This window comes from Hibiscus syriacus, unplaced genomic scaffold (genome assembly GCF_006381635.1).
Source record: "Hibiscus syriacus cultivar Baekdansim isolate YM2019G1 unplaced genomic scaffold, ASM638163v2 tig00009942_pilon, whole genome shotgun sequence".
In the NCBI taxonomy this organism is placed as follows: domain Eukaryota; kingdom Viridiplantae; phylum Streptophyta; class Magnoliopsida; order Malvales; family Malvaceae; genus Hibiscus; species Hibiscus syriacus.
The window spans coordinates 1643474-1667091 of NW_024062205.1; the positions used below are offsets into that span (position 1 = coordinate 1643474).

The 23618-nt window shown below is 33.8% G+C and overlaps 1 protein-coding gene across 1 annotated transcript; it reads right to left on the reverse strand.

Moving 5' to 3' along the window:
* Positions 1-1112: 1112 nt before the first annotated feature.
* On the reverse strand, positions 1113-21677 carry LOC120203510. Its single transcript, XM_039203792.1, has 2 exons — positions 21533-21677; positions 1113-1705 (listed from the first exon to the last, which is right to left on the reverse strand). Exons 1-2 carry the CDS (start codon positions 21606-21608, stop codon positions 1482-1484), a joined length of 300 nt encoding a protein of 99 aa, XP_039059723.1. The 5' UTR covers positions 21609-21677; the 3' UTR covers positions 1113-1481.
* Between the last annotated feature and the right edge of the window lie 1941 nt (positions 21678-23618).

Below are 23618 nucleotides of genomic sequence, written 5' to 3' on the forward strand. Positions count from 1 at the left end.
TTGCTTCATTAGTTACCGCTGATAGCCTCTTCGGTAATTACTTTAGCCATGTTTTTTCTGCTTCCGAGTCTCGTAACGCCTAATGTACTCGAATATTCTTTTGCACTGATAGTCTCACAATATTATCATGCATATTTCTACTTATGCATGCCTTTGATTATAAGATACAATGTGGTCAGTCATTGTATTGTATTTTTTACTTCATAATAAGTATTTTCTTTTGTTGTGTTTATTTTGGTAGTCTCTGCCTGCAACTGAACTGAGATGTGTGTATTTGTAATGCATCTGTTCATAATAGAACAACTTAAGGAATTTGTGTCCAGGGGGCTGGATCCGTTTTGGTTCATATTTTAGAAAAATTATTTGGTAAATTTAGTAGTCAATGTTTATACTCTTTTGTCAAATTATTCCTTTTTAGTACTATTAAATTTGGGCTTTAAAACTTTTTTAAAAAGACAGTTTTTTTATTAAAATATTAACCAAAACATTAAATAACGGATTTAAACTCAGTTAATATCATAATTCTACAGTTATGGACAGCATGAAAGGAACTCTCATCTGTAACCAAGCATGAATGGATTACAGAGTAGAAATGTGCATGAAAACTCGTGAAACTCGCGCTCCCTAGTCCTTATGATCACAATAATTCAAAGATTCAATTACCTTATTCATACCATCGTCAAACTCAAAACTTCGATTCTACGGGAAACACGAAACTCTAAACTCAAAACTCCTAGAATCAGGGTATGGTACACACTTGAAGTCACAAGCAAATGTTTTATTATTAAATTGAATCAGAGGCAGACAATGAAGGAAACTCGACCATTATAGGATCAGGGTACCTCCCCTCTGAAAATGTGGTTGCATATAGTTTTAAAAAAAGTGAACTATCATTACAAATAGTACAGCTTATGGTTGAAATTTTATCTTACCTCACCACAGGGTATGCTTGAATCTTGATATATGGCCACTAGAAAACCGAGTTTTCTAAAACAACACGAGCCAGCAATGCTATTTCGGAGTGCATATCAAAAGCTAAAAAGGATACATAAAGGGAGGATAAAGTGCAAAACCAGAAAATGTAATCAGATAACAAAAATCAATGAACAGAATCAACAAAAGTAGCCCAAACAAAAGACGCACATTCTCTACCCTCCTGCATGGATAGGAACTCAAAGAGCAGACTGACAGACGCATATGGATATAACTCGAGTTTCAAGCTTTAAACATGAATGAGGAGTGCATATTATACTGAAGCTCAAAGTTCCATATCAGTAGAAAGGATTAAAATGTTCTTCCTTAACCATTTACTCAATCATTACGTGGTATTCAACTACTAGAATACAGACATGGGTAATGGGAAACTATTTCCTCCCATCAAACAAAACAAGGGATGCAACTGAATCAAAATAATTGAGGACCACCGAAAAAGTTTACTCACACACCTCAAATAGGACGAGCTCAATTTACAAATGATGCTGTCACTCTCGAAGGCCAAGTTCAAACTCAAGTTCATCATCTTCTTCAAAGAGCTTCAAAAGACGGGCATATTGTTCATCTCGTTTCTTCCTTTGCCACAACTTGAAAAGGAAAAATGAAATCAACCCTACTGCAACAAACCTGCACAATACGATGACTATTATGGCTGCGGTATTACTATTTGTTTTTGAGCTGTTGTCTGAATTTTTGGAGTCATCAGAAAAACCTGAAAAAGGAAACAAATCGAAGCAAATTGTTTAACAGATTCAATATGAATGATCTTTACTTTTAATCTTCGTTACAGTAACTTAACCAGTATCCCAATAAAATTCAATGAAGACTAAAAAGCAAGACTAAAAAGGTCTAACACAATAGTTTCATGTGGAATCCTTGCAATCTAATACCAGAATTTCCCAAAATTTCATGGAAATTGGATTTAAGAGGGTTAAGTTAGAACTTTGAAGCAAAAACTTAATCTGAATCATGCTATTGTTACCGCTGAAGATACTAATTTTTTACCCATATTATTATTATTATTATTATTATTATTATTATTATTATTATTATTAAATATATATTAAACATATATATATAAATAATAATTACAGACCAATTACAACTGGACCGACCCAGTTACAAACAAACCATAACCGGTCCAAATCAAACCAGAAACCCTAAACATTTGGGTTTCCAGTTAGGGTTTCCTAACCCTAATCTAAACCAGCCGCCATCTTCAATCCCAGCCGTTGGATCTGGTTTGATCCAACGGTCCACAGTTTGCCAGAGGAAACCCTAGGGTATCTATACCCTAGGGACACGTCCCAGCACCGCCGCTGCTGCTTCCAGAAGCCTTCACCGCCACACCAACGTTCCAGCCTCCACCACGTCTACCAAAGAATCCAGAAGGCCGGCCGTAGCCGCACACGTCTCCCCCAAACGGTGAGTCACCACTGGGAGTCCGGTGACTCACCAAAGGGCATTCTTCGGACCGGTCCGACGGCTACAACGGTGGTGGCTATAAAAACCACCACCCCAACCTGAAAAAAAAAAAGACACACAAAACCGGAGAGAAAGAAAAAAAACAGAGAAAGAAAAAAAAAACAACTAAACCAACGATCTCAGTCAGCATCAACGCAGCAAGAAAAAAAAGAGAGAAGAGAGGAAAGAAGCTTACCCTATCATTGGAGAACCCCAACCGTCGCCGGATACAACAAAAACCGAAGGTATATTTGTAGATCTGCTCCGATTGAGAGCTTTTTAAGGAAAAAGAACCCCGGAAACGGTTTTAGACCGTCCCGATCTATATTCTGGTAGATTTTTGTAATTTTCGGCCACCATTAACGGTGGCCGGCAGCGGTGGTCGGAGCCGATAGCGGTGGCTGACCGGAAAGGCTTCTCTCAGTTTAGAGAGAAGCCAGAGAATTCTTCTCTCTGTTTGAGAGAAAGAAAAAAAGAAAAAAAAGAAATGAGATAGCTGGCCCTTCGGGCCAGCCGGTTTGGACCATATATAGTCCTTCCCAAACGACGTCGTTTCGGGAAGGACTATGCGCGTAATTATAAAATAGTTAAACCCCGTCCGCAGTCCTCCGAAATTGTAAACTTTACATTTTAGTCACTAAATTGAATTTATAATAATTTTAATTCAGTCTTCGAATTTTAATTTTATTTATTTAAGTCCTTTTTATTAAAATAATATATTTAGGATAAATAACAGATTTAATCCCTCAATTTTAATAAATAATATTTTAATCCTTAGTTTATATTTTTAATTTATTTTATTATAATACCCTAATTTTAGATAATTTTATTTTAGTCACTAAATTATTAAATAAGAAAATAGCATGTTTAATCTCTATAATTTTGGTTAATTATGAATTAGATTTTTAATTTTATTTTTACTGTAATTTAGTCAGTTATTTTATATGTTTGCATTTATTTTATTTAAATATATTGTTTTAGTAGTATGTTTATTATATGAATAAATATTTTTATATATTCATATATATAAAAATAGTAATTTTTAAATATTTATTTTAATATCGAAGAAAAGGACAGTCTCAAAACAACTGGATGTCCTATTCTGATGTTTTAAAATTAAAAATTAAAACAATATTATTTATCAATATCAAAGAAAAGAGCTGTCTTAAGGCACCTAGAAGTTCTTTTCTGATATTTTTAAATAAATAAATATTTTTTATATAATTTTGAAATAATAAGATTATAAATTAAATATATTTTTGAATTTTTAAATTTTAATAATAAGAGACAATTTATAATTAAAAAGTATCAATTTTGGGCGTTGTAGGGGTGCTAATCCTTCCCTAAACGTAACCGACCACGAATCCCTTTTTATTAAAAAGAATGAATTTTTGGTTATAAAACGTAGATCAGTTCATTTTTTATTAGTGTTTTCTTAAAACTCTTTTAAAAAATAATTTTTAGGTATTCGACCTACCTGACCCAAAAGGCCGATGGCGACTCCCAAATTATTTATTTTCAAAATTATTTATTCACATCAATTTTCCCGCCAAATTTAAAATTTCGTGCCCGGACGAAAACCGGTTACGACAGCTTGGCGACTCCGCTGGGGATTGGTCAAACTTTTAAAAATCAATTATAAATTGTCTCTATTAATTAAAAATTAAAAATTTCTATATTTAATTCTTTCTTTTCAAATTTTTATTTATTTATTATTATAATATTTATATGTTTTATTTTATTTGCAAGTATTTTATTTCATTATTTTTCTGTCAAAGGTTTGAACATTTCTCCTCACACACAACACTTGCATTGCATAACATAAAGCTCTATAATTGAGTTGTCCCTTTTAAGTGGGAGTGAAAGCGACGTCTTCGTGAGAATTTATTCTCCGTGTCAGACCTAGCAAGTAACTTTCGGGGTTCATATACTCTATGTTTTCGTGAGAATTTATTCTCCGTGTCAGGCATAGAGAAATGTATCCCCTCGAATTGAACTCGATCCACTTTAGTCTGTAATGGACTAGGATTGAGGGTTAGCAACCCAAGGGAGCACTAACAAGGACAATTCGGGTACCTTTATTCTTAGATCTGAAACCTTGCATATAAAAAACCTTAGAAACTCTTCCGATCCGAAGTCATGCCAAAATTTTGTCCAAAATAGGTGTACACACAGGAGAAATGAATTCTGTCTTTCCTGTTAATTTATTTATTGTTTAAATTACATGTTTATTTAAATTATTTAAATTCAGAAAAGCATGTTTAAATAAAGAATATTTATGTAAATGTTAGTATTAAATTTCTTTATTATGTAAACTAATTTATTTTCTTTTTGTGTGTTCTTTATTTTTCTGTTTGCATAGCATCATGAAGGATAAAAGACATTGATCCTTGTGTTAATTGTCTCATTGGAAAGCCTTTATCTATGGATAAAAAGTGTTCAAGTCAAGTAATTCTAAACTCATAAGTAAGACAATGGGCTGAGGATTTACAAAGACAAGAAGGAGACAGTTTGCAGGATGATTATGTATCTGACTTGGCCATTTATGCTTCAGTTTCACTAAAAAGAAATGATATGCAAGATTTGCGAAGCATTTGGGAAAGTTGGGATTCAAACAAAAAATTGTAGTTTTATCAGACTTACGGAGACATCCCATATTTGCTCTATGTTGAAGTTGATGATGAATTACTCAGAGCCCTAGTTCAATTCTGGAATCCAGGGTACAATTGCTTCACTTTCAATAAGGAGGACTTGGTCCCTACTATTGAAGAATATACAACTTTGTTACATCTTGAAGGTGCTTTGGAGAATCGAATATATTCAAAGTCAATTAAAACTCAACCCTTTCGAGTTAAATTAGCAAAGATTGTCGGGGTACGAGAAGAATGGGTAGCATCCCGTACAAAACAAAAAGGCGAAAGCGAAGGCATTGCTTGGACCAACATCAGAGAACTTATTCAGAGCCATCCAGATATTAAAGTACGATTCGATCTATTTGCTCTGGGTATATATGGTATGGTCATCTTCCCAAAAGTATTGGGATATATTGAAGCTGCAGTGGTAGACTTGTTTGAACAGCTACCGAAGAAGATTAATCATGTTTCTGCAATCCTAGCAGAGACCTTCAGATCGTTAAATGCTTGCAGAAGGCTAGGAGGTGGACGATTCTCAGGGTGTACCCAGTTGTTATATGTTTGGATCCGTAGTCATTTCTGGAGAACAGAAAAGGTTTCATACCGACGCTTTAATACGGATTATTCACCATTAAAAGAATTTCTGGAGCAGGAATGGCCGAAAGAAATTAAGAAAGATATGTGGATTAATGCCTTTCGAAATCTGCAAAGCAATGACGTTGTTTGGCGAGCCCCGTGGCAAATACAAAGGGAATTCTTTTACAGGTGTGGTGATTACAACTGGATAATGCTGCTCGGATTATGGGGAGGAATTGGATATGCACCACTTTTGGTTATAAGACAGTATGAAGGTCGTCAATTTGTACCTGTCACTGCTGGACTACAGTCATCTGAGTTCGCATTCCACAGCAAAAATTATAAAAGAAATATCATGGAAGCCGTTACAGCTTGGAAAACAACTTTTTGTATCCGAGCTAAAGCAGCAAAATAAATGCTAACTCCTGATTATGAAGATTGGAGATCTGTCAGAAAAAACGAAAATATTCCTCTACCAGATCAAAATGAGGATATTTCTATGGAAGATCGCATTAAGGTGGTTCCATCAGAGATTGAAATCTTGAGAGCTGAGTTTGAAGCAGAAAGAGATGGCTGGTCGAAAGAGTTAGAGCAAATGAGACAAGATAAAGCTATGTTGGGGGTTGACATTGACTTTCATTCATCACAATGTGCAATGTTGAGAAAAGATAAAGAAAAAGGTGAGGATGAGTACAGAGCCTTACAGAAAAATTACCAGGAGTTATATAAATCCCGAAAAGCATCAGGACCCAGCCAATCGACGGTACAGATGACCAGAGAATTGAACATTGAGAAAAGACGAGTTGAAGATCTGAAAGGAAAGAATAGCCGTCTACTCAAAAGCCTGGAAAAAGGAAAGCAAAAAATGGAAGATTTTGAGGTCGACAGAAGAGAGCGAATTATAAAACACAAGGCTGAGCATCGCGAGATCATGAATGAAATGCAAAGAGAAAGAGATAGAGCCAAAGATTTAGAAGAAATGAAGAATGACATCTTTAATAAATTTGAAGGTGAGAAAAATATCATGTTCAAGGGATTTGAATCTGAAATGAACCATTTGATTGCTGAACTTGAAGTCAGAGGCCAAAAGATGGAAGAATCCAATGTTGAAAAAGAAAAATGGGAGCTAGAAAGAAAAAATTTCAACACCAGACTTGAGGTAGAGCAGGAGGTGGCTAGCAATTGGATGCAAAGATGCAGAAACAAAGATGTTCAAATCCAGAAGCTTAATCAAAGAACGCAAGAAGCACGAACAAAACTGGAAGAAGATCTGGATCAGTCTAGAAACAAAAACACAGAGTTTAATGCTTACATTTTGCAACTTGAAGAATCATTGTTTCAAGAAAAGGTTCGTCTAGGACTTAATGATCTCAAGGAAAGTAATGAGGAAAATGCTTCACTGCGAAGACGTATTAGAGATCTTGAAAAAATTCTGCACAATTGTCAAGTCAGAATCACTGAGTTAGAGCAAACTCTTGAAGGAACAAATGAACAATGGCAGAAGTCAACTGAGTTTTATGTTGAAAGAAGTGAAGAAAGAAGTAATATGGTGTTCGAGGCCATGGTACAAATGAGCGAAGTTGCTAGATATGTTGGGGAACTAGCTGTTGAAGCCAAAATAATTGAGCATCATGTTGATCCAGTTTCTAAGTGCGGAAAGAAGGTGTCATGGTTAATGAAAGAAATTATAGAGCTTAATAGGAAAGCTACGCCTTATCTGTAGTTCTGAACTATTATAAAGAAACTTTTGTATGCCGATGAAAGTTGTTCTATGACAGTTAACTTTTTGGGATCAATGTTTTTTTCATACATGCATTTTGCATACATTCATCATTCATTTCATAATTTTCACTATGAATTATTTTATTTATTAAGTTAAAATTCATTAATTAAAATTTGAAAAAATAATATTAAAAGATTTTTCAATCGCAGTTACTCTGGCCAAAAGAGAAATACTACATCACTACGGTACTAGACAAGCTACTAAGAGAATTATGGAGGATAAAATACAGCGTATTGAGGAACAGCATCATAAAGAACAAGAAGAAATGAGAATGAAGTTGGAAAAAATTGAAGCCAGTATTGCAAATTCACAAGACAATATGATGAAGAAAATAGAGGATATGTTTAAAAGGCAGGCTATTACTGGAAAAATGCCTGAAAATCCTGTATCTTTTGATCAAGAGTCTATGTATCCTCTAGGTTTTCCACCAGAACCAATTTATCATTCTGGTACTACACCTATACAAATCAATGCTCGTACATCTGCGTTACAAGAAGTCAAACCACATGAGGATCAACAAGTGGATCCTGCATCTTCAAGCAAAAATCCGCTTATATCCGATGTGAAAATAGGGGATCTTAATACTGAGCATTTGATCCCAGATTTGAATGAGCTGAATGAGAAACAAAAAGTAAATGAAGAACTGACCAGACAGATCAAGAGCTTAGAAGAACGAATGAAATCCGTGGAAATAACTGAATCGTTCTATGGGTTTGATGCTAGTGAGTTGAGTTTGGTTCCAGACTTAATCCTTCCCATCAAGTTCAAAGCTCCTGAATTTGATAAATATGATGGTACTACATGCCCTTCATCCCACATTACTATGTTTTGTCGAAGAATGGCAGGATATGTGAAGGACGAGAAATTGTTAATTCACTGCTTCCAGGATAGTTTGACAGGACCGGCTTTAAAATGGTATACTCAATTGACCAAAGCTAACATTAGATCCTGGAAAGATTTGGCTAAAGCATTTTTAGAGCAGTATCGCCATGTAACAGACATGGTTCCTGATAGATGGACTCTCCAAAATTTGGAGAAAAAGAATAATGAAACATTCAGACAGTATGCCCAGAGATGGCGTGACACTGCGGCCCAAGTTCAACCACCTTTGTCAGAAAAAGAGGCCACAGTAATGTTTGTCCATACATTAAAGGCTCCTTATTTAAACCATCTAATGGGAAATGCAACCAGAAATTTTGCAGATTTGGTCATTTCTGGAGAACTCATTGAAAATGTCTTAAAAAGTGGCAAGATTGAATCAAATGATGGGTCTAGTTCCAAAAGACCTACGTACCGAAAAAGGGAGAATGAAGTCAACAATGCAAATTCTTACAACAAAGATTCATCGAAAAGTGTTACAATAACCCAGCCAAGGGTTAAGAAAGAGGAAACAAACACTAATCGAGCAGATTCCAGAGGATCTCGAAAGGAAAATGAAAGGTTGTCTTTTACACCTTTACCAGTACCATATGCTGAGATCTATGATTCACTGTTAAAAGCAGATGTCATACGGCCCTATCCTTTGGTTCCCATGCAACCACCATTCCCTCCTTGGTATGATACAAAGGCACACTGTGTTTATCATGAAGGAATCACGGGTCATTCTATTGAAAACTGTTTGGCATTCAAAAGGGTGGTTCAAAATTTGATCAACACTGGGAAGTTGGAATTCAATACACCATCTGCATCAAATCATCCATTACCAAATCATGGAGACAAAAACGTGAATGCAATTCAGGAAGAGAACAGAAAGAAAGCAAAAACTGACATTTCTGAAATTAAATCTCTGTTTGTTTGGGTATTCCAACAACTCTCTTTAGCCGGTATAATTCCACAACAATTCAGGCCAAAGCATAATGAAGGCAAGAATTATTGTGAATATCATCAGGAGAAAGGGCATAAAATTCAACTATGTCCTGAATTTAGGGATTTGGTGCAAAAATTGATGAACAACAGAGAAATAGAATTCTTTGAAGAAGAACCAGGGAAAAAAGAAAATGATGTTTGCTCATCAGAGGATTCTAAACCGAGTCAAAGAATAAATGATCCTGTGATCATTAATGTGAAATCATCTACGATGATTCCTGCACCAATAAAGCCGAAAGTAGTTATCACCGCTCCTCTACCATTTCCATACAAAGATACCCGCAGGGTACCTTGGAATTATACTACCAATGTTTCAATGGTAGGAGGATCTGTTTCTCTAGAAAAAACAGAAGAGAAAAAATAGAGTTTGGGTACAACATCGACGTCTGAAGCAATAAGCGAAGTCGGTTTCTTTACGAGAAGTGGGAGATGTTACTCTCCCGAAACATCCAATACTTCAGAACAAGTGAAAGTAAAAGGAAAAGCCATGGCAATACCTCAGAAGGTATTTGAGGATGAATCCCTTCCAGCATTTAATGAGCCTGTGACAGAAAAACAAGCTCAAGAATTTTTGAAATTCTTGAAACATAGTGAGTATAGTGTGGTTGAACAACTACACAAACAACAAGCGAGAATTTCTATTCTTGATCTCTTGATGAATTCAGAAGCACATAGAAATGCTTTGATGAAAATCCTCAATCAAACATTTATCCCCGAAGATATATCCCTCAATAAACTTGACAGAATTGTGGGACATATAGCCGCTGACAATTACATAACGTTCACAGATGATGAAATACCGGAAGGCGAAATGGGGTCAGTAAAAGCTTTGAACATCACGACACATTGTCATGGTCATGTGTTGCCAGGAGTATTGATTGACAATGGATCCGCTCTCAACTTGATGCCTCTAGTTACACTTCGAAGAATGCCTCTGGATCAATCACACATGAAGAGTTATCATAATGTGGTACGAGCATTTGATGGTACTCAAAAAGAAGTGCTTGGGAAAATGGAAATACCGTTGTTAATCGGCCCAGTCGTGTACAATATTGATTTTGTGGTGATGGACATCCACCCCACATATAATTGTCTATTAGGGAGGCCATGGATTCATTCAGCAGGAGCCGTTCCTTCTTCATTACATCAGAAATTGAAATTTGTTGTTGATGGACAACTAATATGCGTCAGTGCTGAAGAAGAAATCATTGCGTCTGTAACAAGCGATGTTCCATATATCGACACCAATGATGAGGCTCTTGAATGCTCTTTTCGAGCTCTTGAATTTGTAAATACAACCTTTATTGTAGAAGGAAGCAAAATTCCATATCCCAGATTGTCTGATTGCACCAAGATGACGGTACAACAAACTTTAGGCATCGGAGCTAAAGCTGGGAGAGGTCTAGGAAAGAATCTTCAAGGGATTTCAGTTCCTATTTGTATAAAGATGAAAAAAGACCGTTTTGGGCTAGGGTTTAAGCCCAATCTTCAGCAAAAGAACAAAGAGATGAAAAGAAGATGTGAAGACAGAAAGACAAAATTGAAAGGGGGAGAAATCCTTTGGAAACACATGTCTTTCCCACAGTTGAAGACCATATTCAGATCAGGGGGAACAATTAATGTAGAACAGCAGCTTGTTGAAGCCTTTAAAGAAGAAAAGTTGATGAAAGATCAAGACAAAGTTGAAGAAGCTATGAATGGATTATTTATCAACATGATCATGAATGATAACAAGATTGGCAAATACTTGGATAAGATTCGCCCATGTCTTCCTGGAGAAACACTTACCAATTGGACCACTGAAGATCTTCCTATAGTTTTTAATATTAACGCAGAGTAATATTCAGAACTAATCTTTATGTTTAGCTCAAAAATATGAAAAACTTTTTGTTATCTTGTAAAAGAAATTATGTTAAATATAAGAAATTTTCTTTAAAATTTTCAGATGGCAATCATTCTTTACATTTTATTACATTTTTACATTTATTTATTTCATAAATTTACTATATTCTTTCGGAAATATGTCCGACTTAAATTTGCAGGTGTCGCCGTGTTAATAGCATGTGTATTCCTAAATTTAATCCAGTGATAAATTTAGAGCAACCTATATGTCTGGAAGAAATCAATGGTTGTGAGGATGAACTGGAATGTGATGTTCCTACTGAACTATTAAGATTGGTAGAAAAAGAAGATAAACAAATTCTACCCCACAAAGAAGAGATTGAGACTGTGAATTTGGGAACAGATGAAGAAATGAAAGAGGTGAAAATTGGTACTACTCTGACCATCCAGATAAAGTAAGAATTGATAAATCTCCTTCAAGAGTTCAAAGATATCTTTGCCTGGTCTTATCAAGATATGCCTGGTTTAAGCACAGATATAGTGATACATAAGCTTCCTATCAATCCAGAATATAAACCGGTCCAACAAAAGCTCAGAAGAATGAGGCCAGAAATGTTATTGCAAATCAAAGAAGAAGTAATGAAACAGATCAATGCAGGTTTCCTACAGGCATCTAAATATCCAGAATGGGTAGCCAACATTGTTCCCGTACCAAAGAAAAATGGGAAAGTTCGAATGTGTGTGGATTACAGAGATCTCAACAAAGCTAGTCCGAAAGATAGTTTTCCCTTACCCCACATAGACACATTGGTGGACAATACTACATGACATTCATGGTTTTCATTTATGGATGGTTTTTCAGGATATAATCAGATAAAAATGAATCCTGAAGACATGGAAAAAACAACATTTATAACCATGTGGGGCACATTCTGTTATAAAGTGATGCCATTTGGATTGAAAAATGCAGGGGCAACATATCAAAGAGCCATGGTAACTTTGTTTCATGACATGATGCACAAAGAGATTGAAGTATATGTAGATGACATGATTGCTAAGTCCATGACTGAAGAAGAACATATTCAAAATCTGAGGAAGCTTTTCCAGAGATTGAGGAAGTATCAATTAAAGCTCAACCCCGCTAAATGCACTTTTGGGGTAACTTCTGGGAAACTTTTGGGATTTGTAGTCAGCAAAAAAGGAATCGAGATTGATCCAGATAAAGTCAAAGCAATTCAAGATCTTCCACCACCCAATACAAAAAAAGAAGTTCGAGGCTTTTTGGGAAGATTAAATTATATATCTCGGTTCATTTCTCAATTAACTGACAAATGTGATCCAGTGTTCAAATTACTTCGAAAGAACAATCCTGAAGTCTGGAATGAAGAATGTCAAGAAACTTTGGATATTATTAAGAAATATTTATCCAATGCCCCCATTTTAGTATCACCAATGCCTGATAGACCATTAATTCTCTACTTGACGGTCTTCGAAAATTCGATGGGATGTGTACTAGGACAGCATGATGAATCTGGAAGAAAAGAAAAAGCTATTTATTATCTGAGCAAGAAATTTACTGATTGTGAAATTCGATATCCACCAATACAAAAATTATGTTGTGCCTTGGTGTGGACTACTCGAAGACTCAGACAATATATGTTATACCATACTACTTGGTTGATATCCAAACTTGATCCTTTAAAGTTCTTAATGGAATCACCAGCTTTGACAGGCAGAATGGCTAGATGGCAGATGTTATTATCTGAGTTTGATATTGTATATGTCAACCAAAAAGCGATAAAAGGAAGTGTCATAGCTGATTTTCTGGCCAGTCGTGTATCAAATGATTATCAGCCTTTGAACTTTAATTTTCCCGATGAAGATCTGTTGTGCATATCCATGAATGAAGAAGTCAGAACAAATGATGAATTTGCAACTTGGAAGCTTTATTTTGACGGAGCATCTAATGCTTTGGGACGAGGAATTGGGGCAGTGTTAATTTCTCCAGAAAATATTTATTATCCCTTTACGAGCAGACTGGAGTTCTTTTGCACCAATAACATGGCAGAATATGAAGCTTGTGTCATGGGCTTGAAAGCAGCTATAGAAAGAAAAATCAAATTTCTCAAGATATATGGAGATTCATCCTTGGTGGTGTATCAATTACGAGGAGAATGGGAAACAAAAGATCCCAAATTGTTGGAATACCGAAATTTTACCCTCGAATTAGTGAAATAATTTGAGAGAGTTACCTTCAATTATCTCCCTCGAGAAGAAAATCAAATGGCAGATGCTTTGGCTACATTAGCTGCTATGTTTCAGGCAACTCAGAAAGTTGATATGATGCCAATCAAAATGCAAGTATATGAAATTCCTGCACATTGTTATAGTGTGGAAGAAGAGGTAGATGGTAAACCATGGTATCATGATATTCTGCAATATATCAAAAATCAAAGTTACCCACCAAATGCATCAGAAATTGATAAAAGAACCTTGAGAAGAATGGATGTTGGATATTTTCTTGATGGAGAGATTATGTATAGAAGAAGCAATGATCAAATGCTATTGAGATGTTTAAATACCAGCGAAGCTCGAAACGTCATTGAAGAAGTACATAGTGGAATATGTGGAACACATGCAAATGGTCTTTCCATGGCCAGAAAAATAATGAGATATGGATACTATTGGGCTACCATGTACACAGATTGCATTGATTATGCAAGGAAATGTCATAAATGCCAGATATATGCAGACAAGATTCATGTACCCCCATCTCCTTTACATGTAATGACAGCACCCTGGCCATTTTCTATGTGGGGAATAGATGTCATTGGGGCAATCACACCAAAAGCATCGAATGGACATTGTTTCATCCTTGTGGCAATTGATTATTTTACCAAATGGGTTGAAGCTGCTTCATATACCAATATTAAGAGGTCCACAGTCTGTAAATTCATAAAGAAAGAGATAGTTTGCCGGTATGGCCTACCAGAAAGGATCATTACAGATAATGCTCTGAACCTAAACAACAAAATGATGACCGAACTTTGTGCACAGTTTAAGATCAAACATTCAAATTCAGTGGCATATCGTCCAAAGATGAATGGGGCAGTTGAAGCAGCAAACAAGAACATCAAGAGAATCATTACAAAGACCACTGAAACTTACAAAGATTGGCACGAGAAGTTACCTTTTGCTCTATACGCATACCGAACTACTGTTCGAACATCTACTGGGGCAACGCCTTTTTCTTTAGTCTACGGGATGGAAGAAGTCTTACCAATTGAAGTTGAGATTCCATCGCTTCGAATATTGAGAGAAACAAAATTGGATGAATCTGAATGGATCCAAGCTAGAGTTGATCAATTGAACCTTATTGAGGAGAAAAGATTGAAAGCTATTTGCCATGGACAGATGTATCAGAAACGGATGATGAAGTCTCATGACAAAAAAGTACATCCAAGAGAATTCCAAGAGGGTGATCTAGTACTAAAAAAGATCTTGCCTATACATAAAGATTTCCGTGGGAAATGGATGCCTAATTGGGAAGGGCCATATGTTGTAAAAAAGACCTTTTCCGGAGGAGCGTTGATCTTGGCAGAAATGGATGGAAAAATTCTGAGAAATCCAATAAACTCGGATTCTGTCAAGAAATATTATGCTTGAAGAAAAAGAAAAAAAAAGAGAAAAGAAAAAAAAAAGAGAAAAAAAAAGAAAAAAAAAAGAAAAAAAAAGAAAAAAAGGGGGTCAAGGTGAAAACCCGCAAAGGGCATCTTGTAACCAAAGGAAGGATTTGAGTTGAAAACCTGAAAAGGCGGCTCAAATGCAGGTTGACATTAGGCATCTGGCAATTGAACTCTCTTAAGATTTTGACAGTTTGGAAGAAACTTCACATCTACAAGCATTTCGACAACGTTTGAGATCTTCCAGACAAAAGCTTACATCATTTCTCTAAATTGTATCAACTTGATTAATTTAGAAATACTTATGCTTATAATTTGTTGAGACATTTGAATTTTTATTATTCTTATGCTTGCCAAAATTTTGAATACAATTCTATTTATTGCAAGTTCAATTTATTTGAGAGTCAATTTATTTTTGGAAATTCAATTTATTCTTTTCTATTGAATTAACATAATTTTGAAATAATTTAAAGATTTCTGAATATCACTTTATGTTAATACTTTTAAATACATGGAATACAAAGTAGGCAAATCATCACTAGCTTAAAGCCATGAACATCAAGATTGTTACAAGTGGTGCTACCAACAACAAGGTCGAATTCGCCAAATTTACTCATCAATTGTTCCAACCGATCACCATTCAGTTCTTGCACATCTGTTTTCAAATATATACTAAGACAGTAGAAGGCGATCATTGCAGCACTGATTATAGCAAAAAGAAACAAGATATTGATATCACTAGGAAACATGTCTCTAAACAGATCCTTGTGTATAGTTTTTAAGGAAACATAGAAGCATTTCCACCTCATTAGGTTCAAGTGGAGAAACTTTATTCCTTCCAACCCATACTAGATTCCATTTTCAGCACTCATCAAGAAAATACTTCTGGACACTTAAAGGAAGGCCATCATTTCTTTGTCAATGGAAAAGCATCAACACATGGAGGAAGTAGAATAAGAGAAAATCTGTTCTTAATTGGCAGAATTAAGAATATAGCCCTTTTTAGTGTAGCAGCATGGAAATGCTTTGAATCTACAAATTCTGGCTTTACATCGAATAAGTACTGTGATATCCCAGTCCAAACATTAAATAGAACAAATGAATTTGCCAATAGCATCTTCTGGAAGTGTTCTTTGAGTTATCTGACCTGGTTTAACAGAACAATCATTGAGTTTAGAAGATGAATTTGCCAATAGCATCTTCTGGAAGTGTTCTTTGAGTTATCTGATCTGATTGGACAGAATCAAGCATTGAGTTTAGAAGATGAATTTGCCAATAGCATCTTCTGGAAGTGTTCTTTGAGTTATCTGACCTGGTTTAGCAGAACAATCATTGAGTTTAGAAGATGAATTTGCCAATAGCATCTTCTGGAAGTGTTCTTTGAGTTATCTGATCTGATTGGACAGAATCAAGCATTGAATTTAGAAGATGAATGTGTTCATAGCATCTTCTGGAAGTGTTCTTTGAGTTATCTGATCTGGTTTGGCAGAACCAATCATTGAATTTAGAAGATGAATGTGTTCATAGCATCTTCTGGAAGTGTTCTTTGAGTTATCTGATCTGGTTTGGCAGAACCAATCATTGAATTTAGAAGATGAATGTGTTCATAGCATCTTCTGGAAGTGTTCTTTGAGTTATCTGATCTGGTTTGGCAGAACCAATCATTGAATTTAGAAGATGAATGTGTTCATAGCATCTTCTGGAAGTGTTCTTTGAGTTATCTGATCTGGTTTGGCAGAACCAATCATTGAATTTGGAAGATAGATGTGTTCATAGCATCTTCTGGAAGTGTTCTTTGAGTTATCTGATCTGGTTTGGCAGAACCAATCATTGAATTCGGAAAATGAATGTGTTCATAGCATCTTCTGGAAGTGTTCTTTGAGTTATCTGATCTGATTCAGTAGGAACCAGAACCGATCGTTGGAATTAAAAGATGAACTGCATGATTATCTTCATTAAGAAGCTTCTTTTCAAGCTTCCTCTGCTTCTTCCTTTTCAAAAATCATAGCCCAAGTTTTGCCTTTGCTTGTAATTGGGATCATTGCATAATGACTTCCTATTTTTTACCAGAAGAAGTGCATCAGCAGCCTTAGTCATTTGAGCGGCACATATAAAATTTGCCAATTCTGCAATTGATGAATCTGGACCACGTTTCTCCAGGTCTATTTGAAGTTTCAGCCTCTGAGAATCCCATTTTTGTCAAGTATAACAGTTTATTCTCCTCATCAGAATCAGAATTCAAGATTTCTCGGTATTAGAAGAACTATCGATATCTGTGAAATCATCTTGAAAGGTCACTTCATAATCAGATGAGTTGTTATCAGAATCAACATGTTGCCTGAATGCAAGCTTTTCAAGAGCCTATACTATTGAGTTTTATTCTCAAGAGATTTTTGTGACATTATATCTACATTGGTCAAAGATGATAGATTCTTTCATTTGAAGAAGAAAAATCTATTGGGTTTTTACAATTGAAGAAATACTCAATTCACCAATCTGAAATCAAATAACTCAACATTCATGCATCATATTTTAGGTGTTTACAAAAATAGGTGCATTTTCATTCATTTTCATCTATGTTGAATTTTTAACAGGAATTTCAAAGATTTTAGCAAAGATTCAAATCCATCACTTGATGGATCAACATTGCCAGAGAAGTTCATAATGAGAAGAACTCATCTGAAGAAGGAAGAAGAAGTTCATAATGAGAAGAACTTGTTCAACTTTTTGTTTGAATTCATCATTTGATGGATCAACATTGCCAGAGAAGTTCATAATGAGAAGAACTCATCTGAAGAAGGAAGAAGAAGTTCATAATGAGAAGAACTTGTTCAACTTTTTGTTTGAATTCATCACTTGATGGATTATTTTTGCCAGAGAAGGTTCATAATGAGAAGAACTCATCTGAAGAAGGAAGAAGAAGTTCATAATGAGAAGAATTTGTTCAACCTTTTGTCTGAATTCATCATCTGAAGAAGGAAGAAGAAGTTCATAATGAGAAGAACTTGTTCAACTTTTTGTTTAAATTCATCACTTGATGGATTATTTTTGCCAGAGAAGGTTCATAATGAGAAGAACTCATCTGAAGAAGGAAGAAGAAGTTCATAATGAGAAGAATTTGTTCAACCTTTTGTCTGAATTCATCATCTGAAGAAGGAAGAAGAAATTCATAATGAGAAGAATTTGTTCAACCTTTTGTCTGAATTCATCACTTGATGGATTATTTTTGCCAGAGAAAGTTCATAATGAGAAGAACTCATCTGAAGAAGGAAGAAGAAGTTCATAATGAGAAGAATTTGTTCAACCTTTTGTCTGAATTCATCATCTGAAGAAGGAAGAAGAAATTCATAATGAGAAGAATTTGTTCAACCTTTTGTCTGAATTCATCACTTGATGGATGATTTTTTCCAGAGAAAGTTCATAATGAGAAGAACTCATCTGAAGAAGGAAGAAGAAGTTCATAATGAGAAGAATTTGTTCAACCTTTTGTCTAAATTCATCATCTGAAGAATGAAGAAGTTCATAATGAGAAGAATTTGTTCAACCTTTTTTCTGAATTCATCACTTGATGGATTATTTTTGCCAGAGAAAGTTCATAATGAGAAGAACTCATCTGAAGAAGGAAGAAGAAGTTCATAATGAGAAAAATTTGTTCAACCTTTTTGATCAAATCTATTACTTGATGGGTTATTTTTTTCAGAGAAAGTTCATAATGAGAAGAAATCATCTGAAGAAAGAAGAGAAAGTTCATAATGAGAAGAACTCATCAAAAGCTTATTCAACCTTTTGAATGACTCTATCACAGAAAAAAGGAGGTCATCATCATCCCCAGCAGAAAGTTCATAATGAGAAGAATTCATCTGGAGAGAGAGAAGAATTTATTCAATATTTCCATTATAATCAAGTGAAGCCAAATGGATAAAAAATTTTATTATCTTTTCATCTTTGCTCTATTCTTGTTAACACAAGAATGAACAAAGAGGGGCAGCTGAAGATACTAATTTTTTACCCATATTATTATTATTATTATTATTATTATTATTATTATTATTATTATTATTATCATTATTATTATTATTAAATATATATTAAACATATATATATAAATAATAATTACAGACCAATTACAACTGGACCGGCCCAGTTACAAACAAACCAGAACCGGTCCAAATCAAACCAGAAACCCTAAACATTTGGGTTTCCAGTTAGGGTTTTCTAACCCTAATCTAAACCAGCCGCCATCTTCAATCCCAGCCGTTGGATCTGGTTTGATCCAACGGTCCACAGTTTGCCAGAGGAAACCCTAGGGTATCTATACCCTAGGGACACGTCCCAGCGCCGCCGCTGCTGCTTCCAGAAGCCTTCACCGCCACACCAACGTTCCAGCCTCCACCACGTCTACCAAAGAATCCAGAAGGCCGGCCGTAGCCGCACACGTCTCCCCCAAACGGTGAGTCACCACTGGGAGTCCGGTGACTCACCAAAGGGCATTCTTCGGACCGGTCTGACGGCTACAACGGTGGTGGCTATAAAAACCACCACCCCAACCTGAAAAAAAAAAAGACACACAGAACCGGAGAGAAAGAAAAAAAACAGAGAAAGAAAAAAAAACAACTAAACCAACGATCTCAGTCAGCATCAACGCAGCAAGAAAAAAAAGAGAGAAGAGAGGAAAGAAGCTTACCCTATCATCGGAGAACCCCAACCGTCGCCGGATACAACAAAAACCGAAGGTATATTTGTAGATCTGCTCCGATTGGGAGCTTTTTAAGGAAAAAGAACCCCGGAAACGGTTTTAGACCGTCCCGATCTATATTCTGGTAGATTTTTGTAATTTCCGGCCACCATTAACGGTGGCCGGCAGCGGTGGTCAGAGCCGATAGCGGTGGCTGACCGGAAAGGCTTCTCTCAGTTTAGAGAGAAGCCAGAGAATTCTTCTCTCTGTTTGAGAGAAAGAAAAAAAGAAAAAAAAGAAATGAGATAGCTGGCCCTTCGGGCCAGCCGGTTTGGACCATATATAGTCCTTCCCAAACGACGTCGTTTCGGGAAGGACTATGCGCGTAATTATAAAATAGTTAAACCCCGTCCGCAGTCCTCCGAAATTGTAAACTTTACATTTTAGTCACTAAATTGAATTTATAATAATTTTAATTCAGTCTTCGAATTTTAATTTTATTTATTTAAGTCCTTTTTATTAAAATAATATATTTAGGATAAATAACAGATTTAATCCCTCAATTTTAATAAATAATATTTTAATCCTTAGTTTATATTTTTAATTTATTTTATTATAATACCCGAATTTTAGATAATTTTATTTTAGTCACTAAATTATTAAATAAGAAAATAGCATATTTAATCTCTATAATTTTGGTTAATTATGAATTAGATTTTTAATTTTATTTTTACTGTAATTTAGTCAGTTATTTTATATGTTTGCATTTATTTTATTTAAATATATTGTTTTAGTAGTATGTTTATTATATGAATAAATATTTTTATATATTCATATATATATAATAAATAGTAATTTTTAAATATTTATTTTAATATCGAAGAAAAGGACAGTCTCAAAACAACTGGATGTCCTATTCTGATGTTTTAAAATTAAAAATTAAAACAATATTATTTATCAATATCAAAGAAAAGAGCTGTCTTAAGGCACCTAGAAGTTCTTTTCTGATATTTTTAAATAAATAAATATTTTTTTATATAATTTTGAAATAATAAGATTATAAATTAAATATATTTTTGAATTTTTAAATTTTAATAATAAGAGACAATTTATAATTAAAAAGTACCAATTTTGGGCGTTGTAGGGGTGCTAATCCTTCCCTAAACGTAACCGACCACGAATCCCTTTTTATTAAAAAGAATGAATTTTTGGTTATAAAACGTAGATCAGTTCATTTTTTATTAGTGTTTTCTTAAAACTCTTTTAAAAAATAATTTTTAGGTATTCGACCTACCTGACCCAAAAGGCCGATGGCGACTCCCAAATTATTTATTTTCAAAATTATTTATTCACATCAATTTTCCCGCCAAATTTAAAATTTCGTGCCCGGACGAAAACCGGTTACGACAACCGCTACATAGCAGATTTATTATATAGTTTGAGATTCACAAAATCAGTTAAGAACTCGGATCACATTACGTGTCTATTCAACCTTCGAAGTAAAAAAAATCAACACTTTATTTGTAAAATTTCTCCTAGCAAAATTTCAAAAAATATAACAACTCAATTTATAAAACTTAATTAAATTACCAACCAAAAAATTGAGATACTTTTTGGTATTTCGACGGTTAAGGGTTTTTTTTACGATGCCTCCCTTTCTTATAAATAAATAAATAAGTAAAACTTAATTAAAATAAAAATTTCCTGTCACAAATCTAACAAAAAGATGGGTACAAAATGCTTTAGTTTTCACGTTCATTCTATGTTAATTTCCTTGAAGCCAAACAGATAATACTAAGCAATACTAAAAAGCAATCAATACATAAAATCTTCCGATCTCGATTCTCGAACACGTAACCTGAACGAATTGACAATGCAAATAAACTTGATTTTCACGCAATCAATGATTCGAATGCGGACCAAAATAGAATGATATTTCAATTAAAGAATACAAAATTCTTTCAAACAACAGCAAAGAAACAAAAGCGAGTTAAAAAGAAGCAATCTAGAAAGAAACCTGAAGTGAATTGTAGATAAACGGAAGCGAAAAGCAGTAGGAAACGAACCGATCTACTCCTTGAAATTTCAGCCATTCTATCAATCTCTCTTTCCCGCGGCAGAGAAAGAGGAATCGGTCTTTTCCTCTAGTTACAATCTTCCAAATTCTCTGACAAAAGGCCGATTTTTGCAATGTTGTCAGACCCTATATATTATTAAAACTAGGGTAAACTATATGTTTAGTATCTCAACTATCATTTTTGTTTTATTTTAGTCATCCAATTACTATTTTGTGTAAAATCATTTCCGTACCTTATCCCTCTAACTGGTATCAACCCTGGTGTTTTCGATCTTTGGAATAACAATATACAAGTATTATTGTAAATTATATCTTTATCTTATACTCTGTTTATTTTATTATTTTATCTTAAAATTCATATATATGTTATTCTGTTTTACTTTTTTCTTAGTCCGGTAAAGTGAAGTTTAGGCTTTGTTATTATAAAGCTTGTGATTTTCACAAATAACGAAAGATTTTAGGTAATGATGCTAAAATCATGGAAGAAACAAACAGTTTGTTTAAAGATAAAAATTACAAGCATACTATGCATATAGACTCTAAGAACAAAAATAATATTACTTATGTTAGTAAAGGTTTTAATAGTTTAATAATTATGACCTCTATATATTTTAGTAAGATGTATAATAAAGTTAATAAAATTTAACAAAAAATTAATAATCTTGGATAGGTAACTGAATTATATCTAAATGGTGAATCTAAAAAATTATTATTTCATATTAATAATAAATTATATCAAGTTGTGATATCTTCTAAAAAAGAAAATGATATAAATTTAGGTCCTTTATATTATAAAAATGGAAACATTATATTAGTATTATCAGATGAAGAATAAACATTATCTGAAGGTTCATCTAAAAAGGATAAACTTAAGAAAAAACAAAAGAGGTTTATACCTCAACAAAAATATGATTTTCAATCTTATAAGGAATTAATAGAATATTATAAATTAAAAATTTTCACTACTAAGGATAATAATGAAAAAGTAAAATATTTAAAATTAATAGAAAAAAAAATTATGAAGAACATAAAAAATTATTTGCTTTGTTTAAACTATCATTATATGTTAAATTACGATACTATAGACAGTAATACTAGTTCTGAAAATAATTCAGAATATATAAAAGCTATAAATGTTTCAGAAACAACTGAAATAGATACAACTGATGAAGATAACAACTCTTCAATAGATGAAAATATTAATAATCCAGATCCTATGGAAATAGATCAAACAGATCCATATCCAAATAGAAAAAGAAAATTATATCATGATCCTTTTGAAGACAATTATTTAAGGTCTTTTAATCGAGAAAACGATAGAGACCAAAATACTACTAGGTTAATAGGAGATCAAGTAGAAAATATTTACACTAATGAAGTCAAAATTGAACAAATAGGAGAAACTTCACAACCAGATCCTTATAGTGTAGAAAATCTTAATAAAAAAAATGTTGCTCAAAGAGGAATATATCTAAACTTAACTAATATTCCTATATCAGACTACAAAAAAAATTATAGATGATTGGGCACAGTCTATGACAATTGATGTAAACAACAATAATTGGTCAAATGAAAGATTTTTAAATTATTTTGTTAGAACTTTTCAATAAGATTTTTACAATTTCTTCGTAGATGGGAAAAATCAACAATATGTATGGAGCAAAAAGGACGATTAATTAATCAAATTTAAACACCTAAAGTTGTTTTAAAAGGATTAACACAAATTCTAAAAACATAATTTTGTGGTTATACTGATAAGCAAGATCAAGACGGTCAAGCTAATTATATTTTATCAAAAATAAAATTATGTAATATAAGATATTTAGAAGAATTTTCTTAAAAATTCTTCTTGAATATCAAAAATTAAAAAATGAAAAAAATAGAATTTTGAAGAAAAAAAAATATTTCATAAATTACCACCACCATGAGATGAGCTTTGTATAAACAAATACGAATCTCATCTTAAAAACATAGTAGATTATCTGGTGTAGAAATTAGTGGAATATATTCTATAGGAAATAAAATT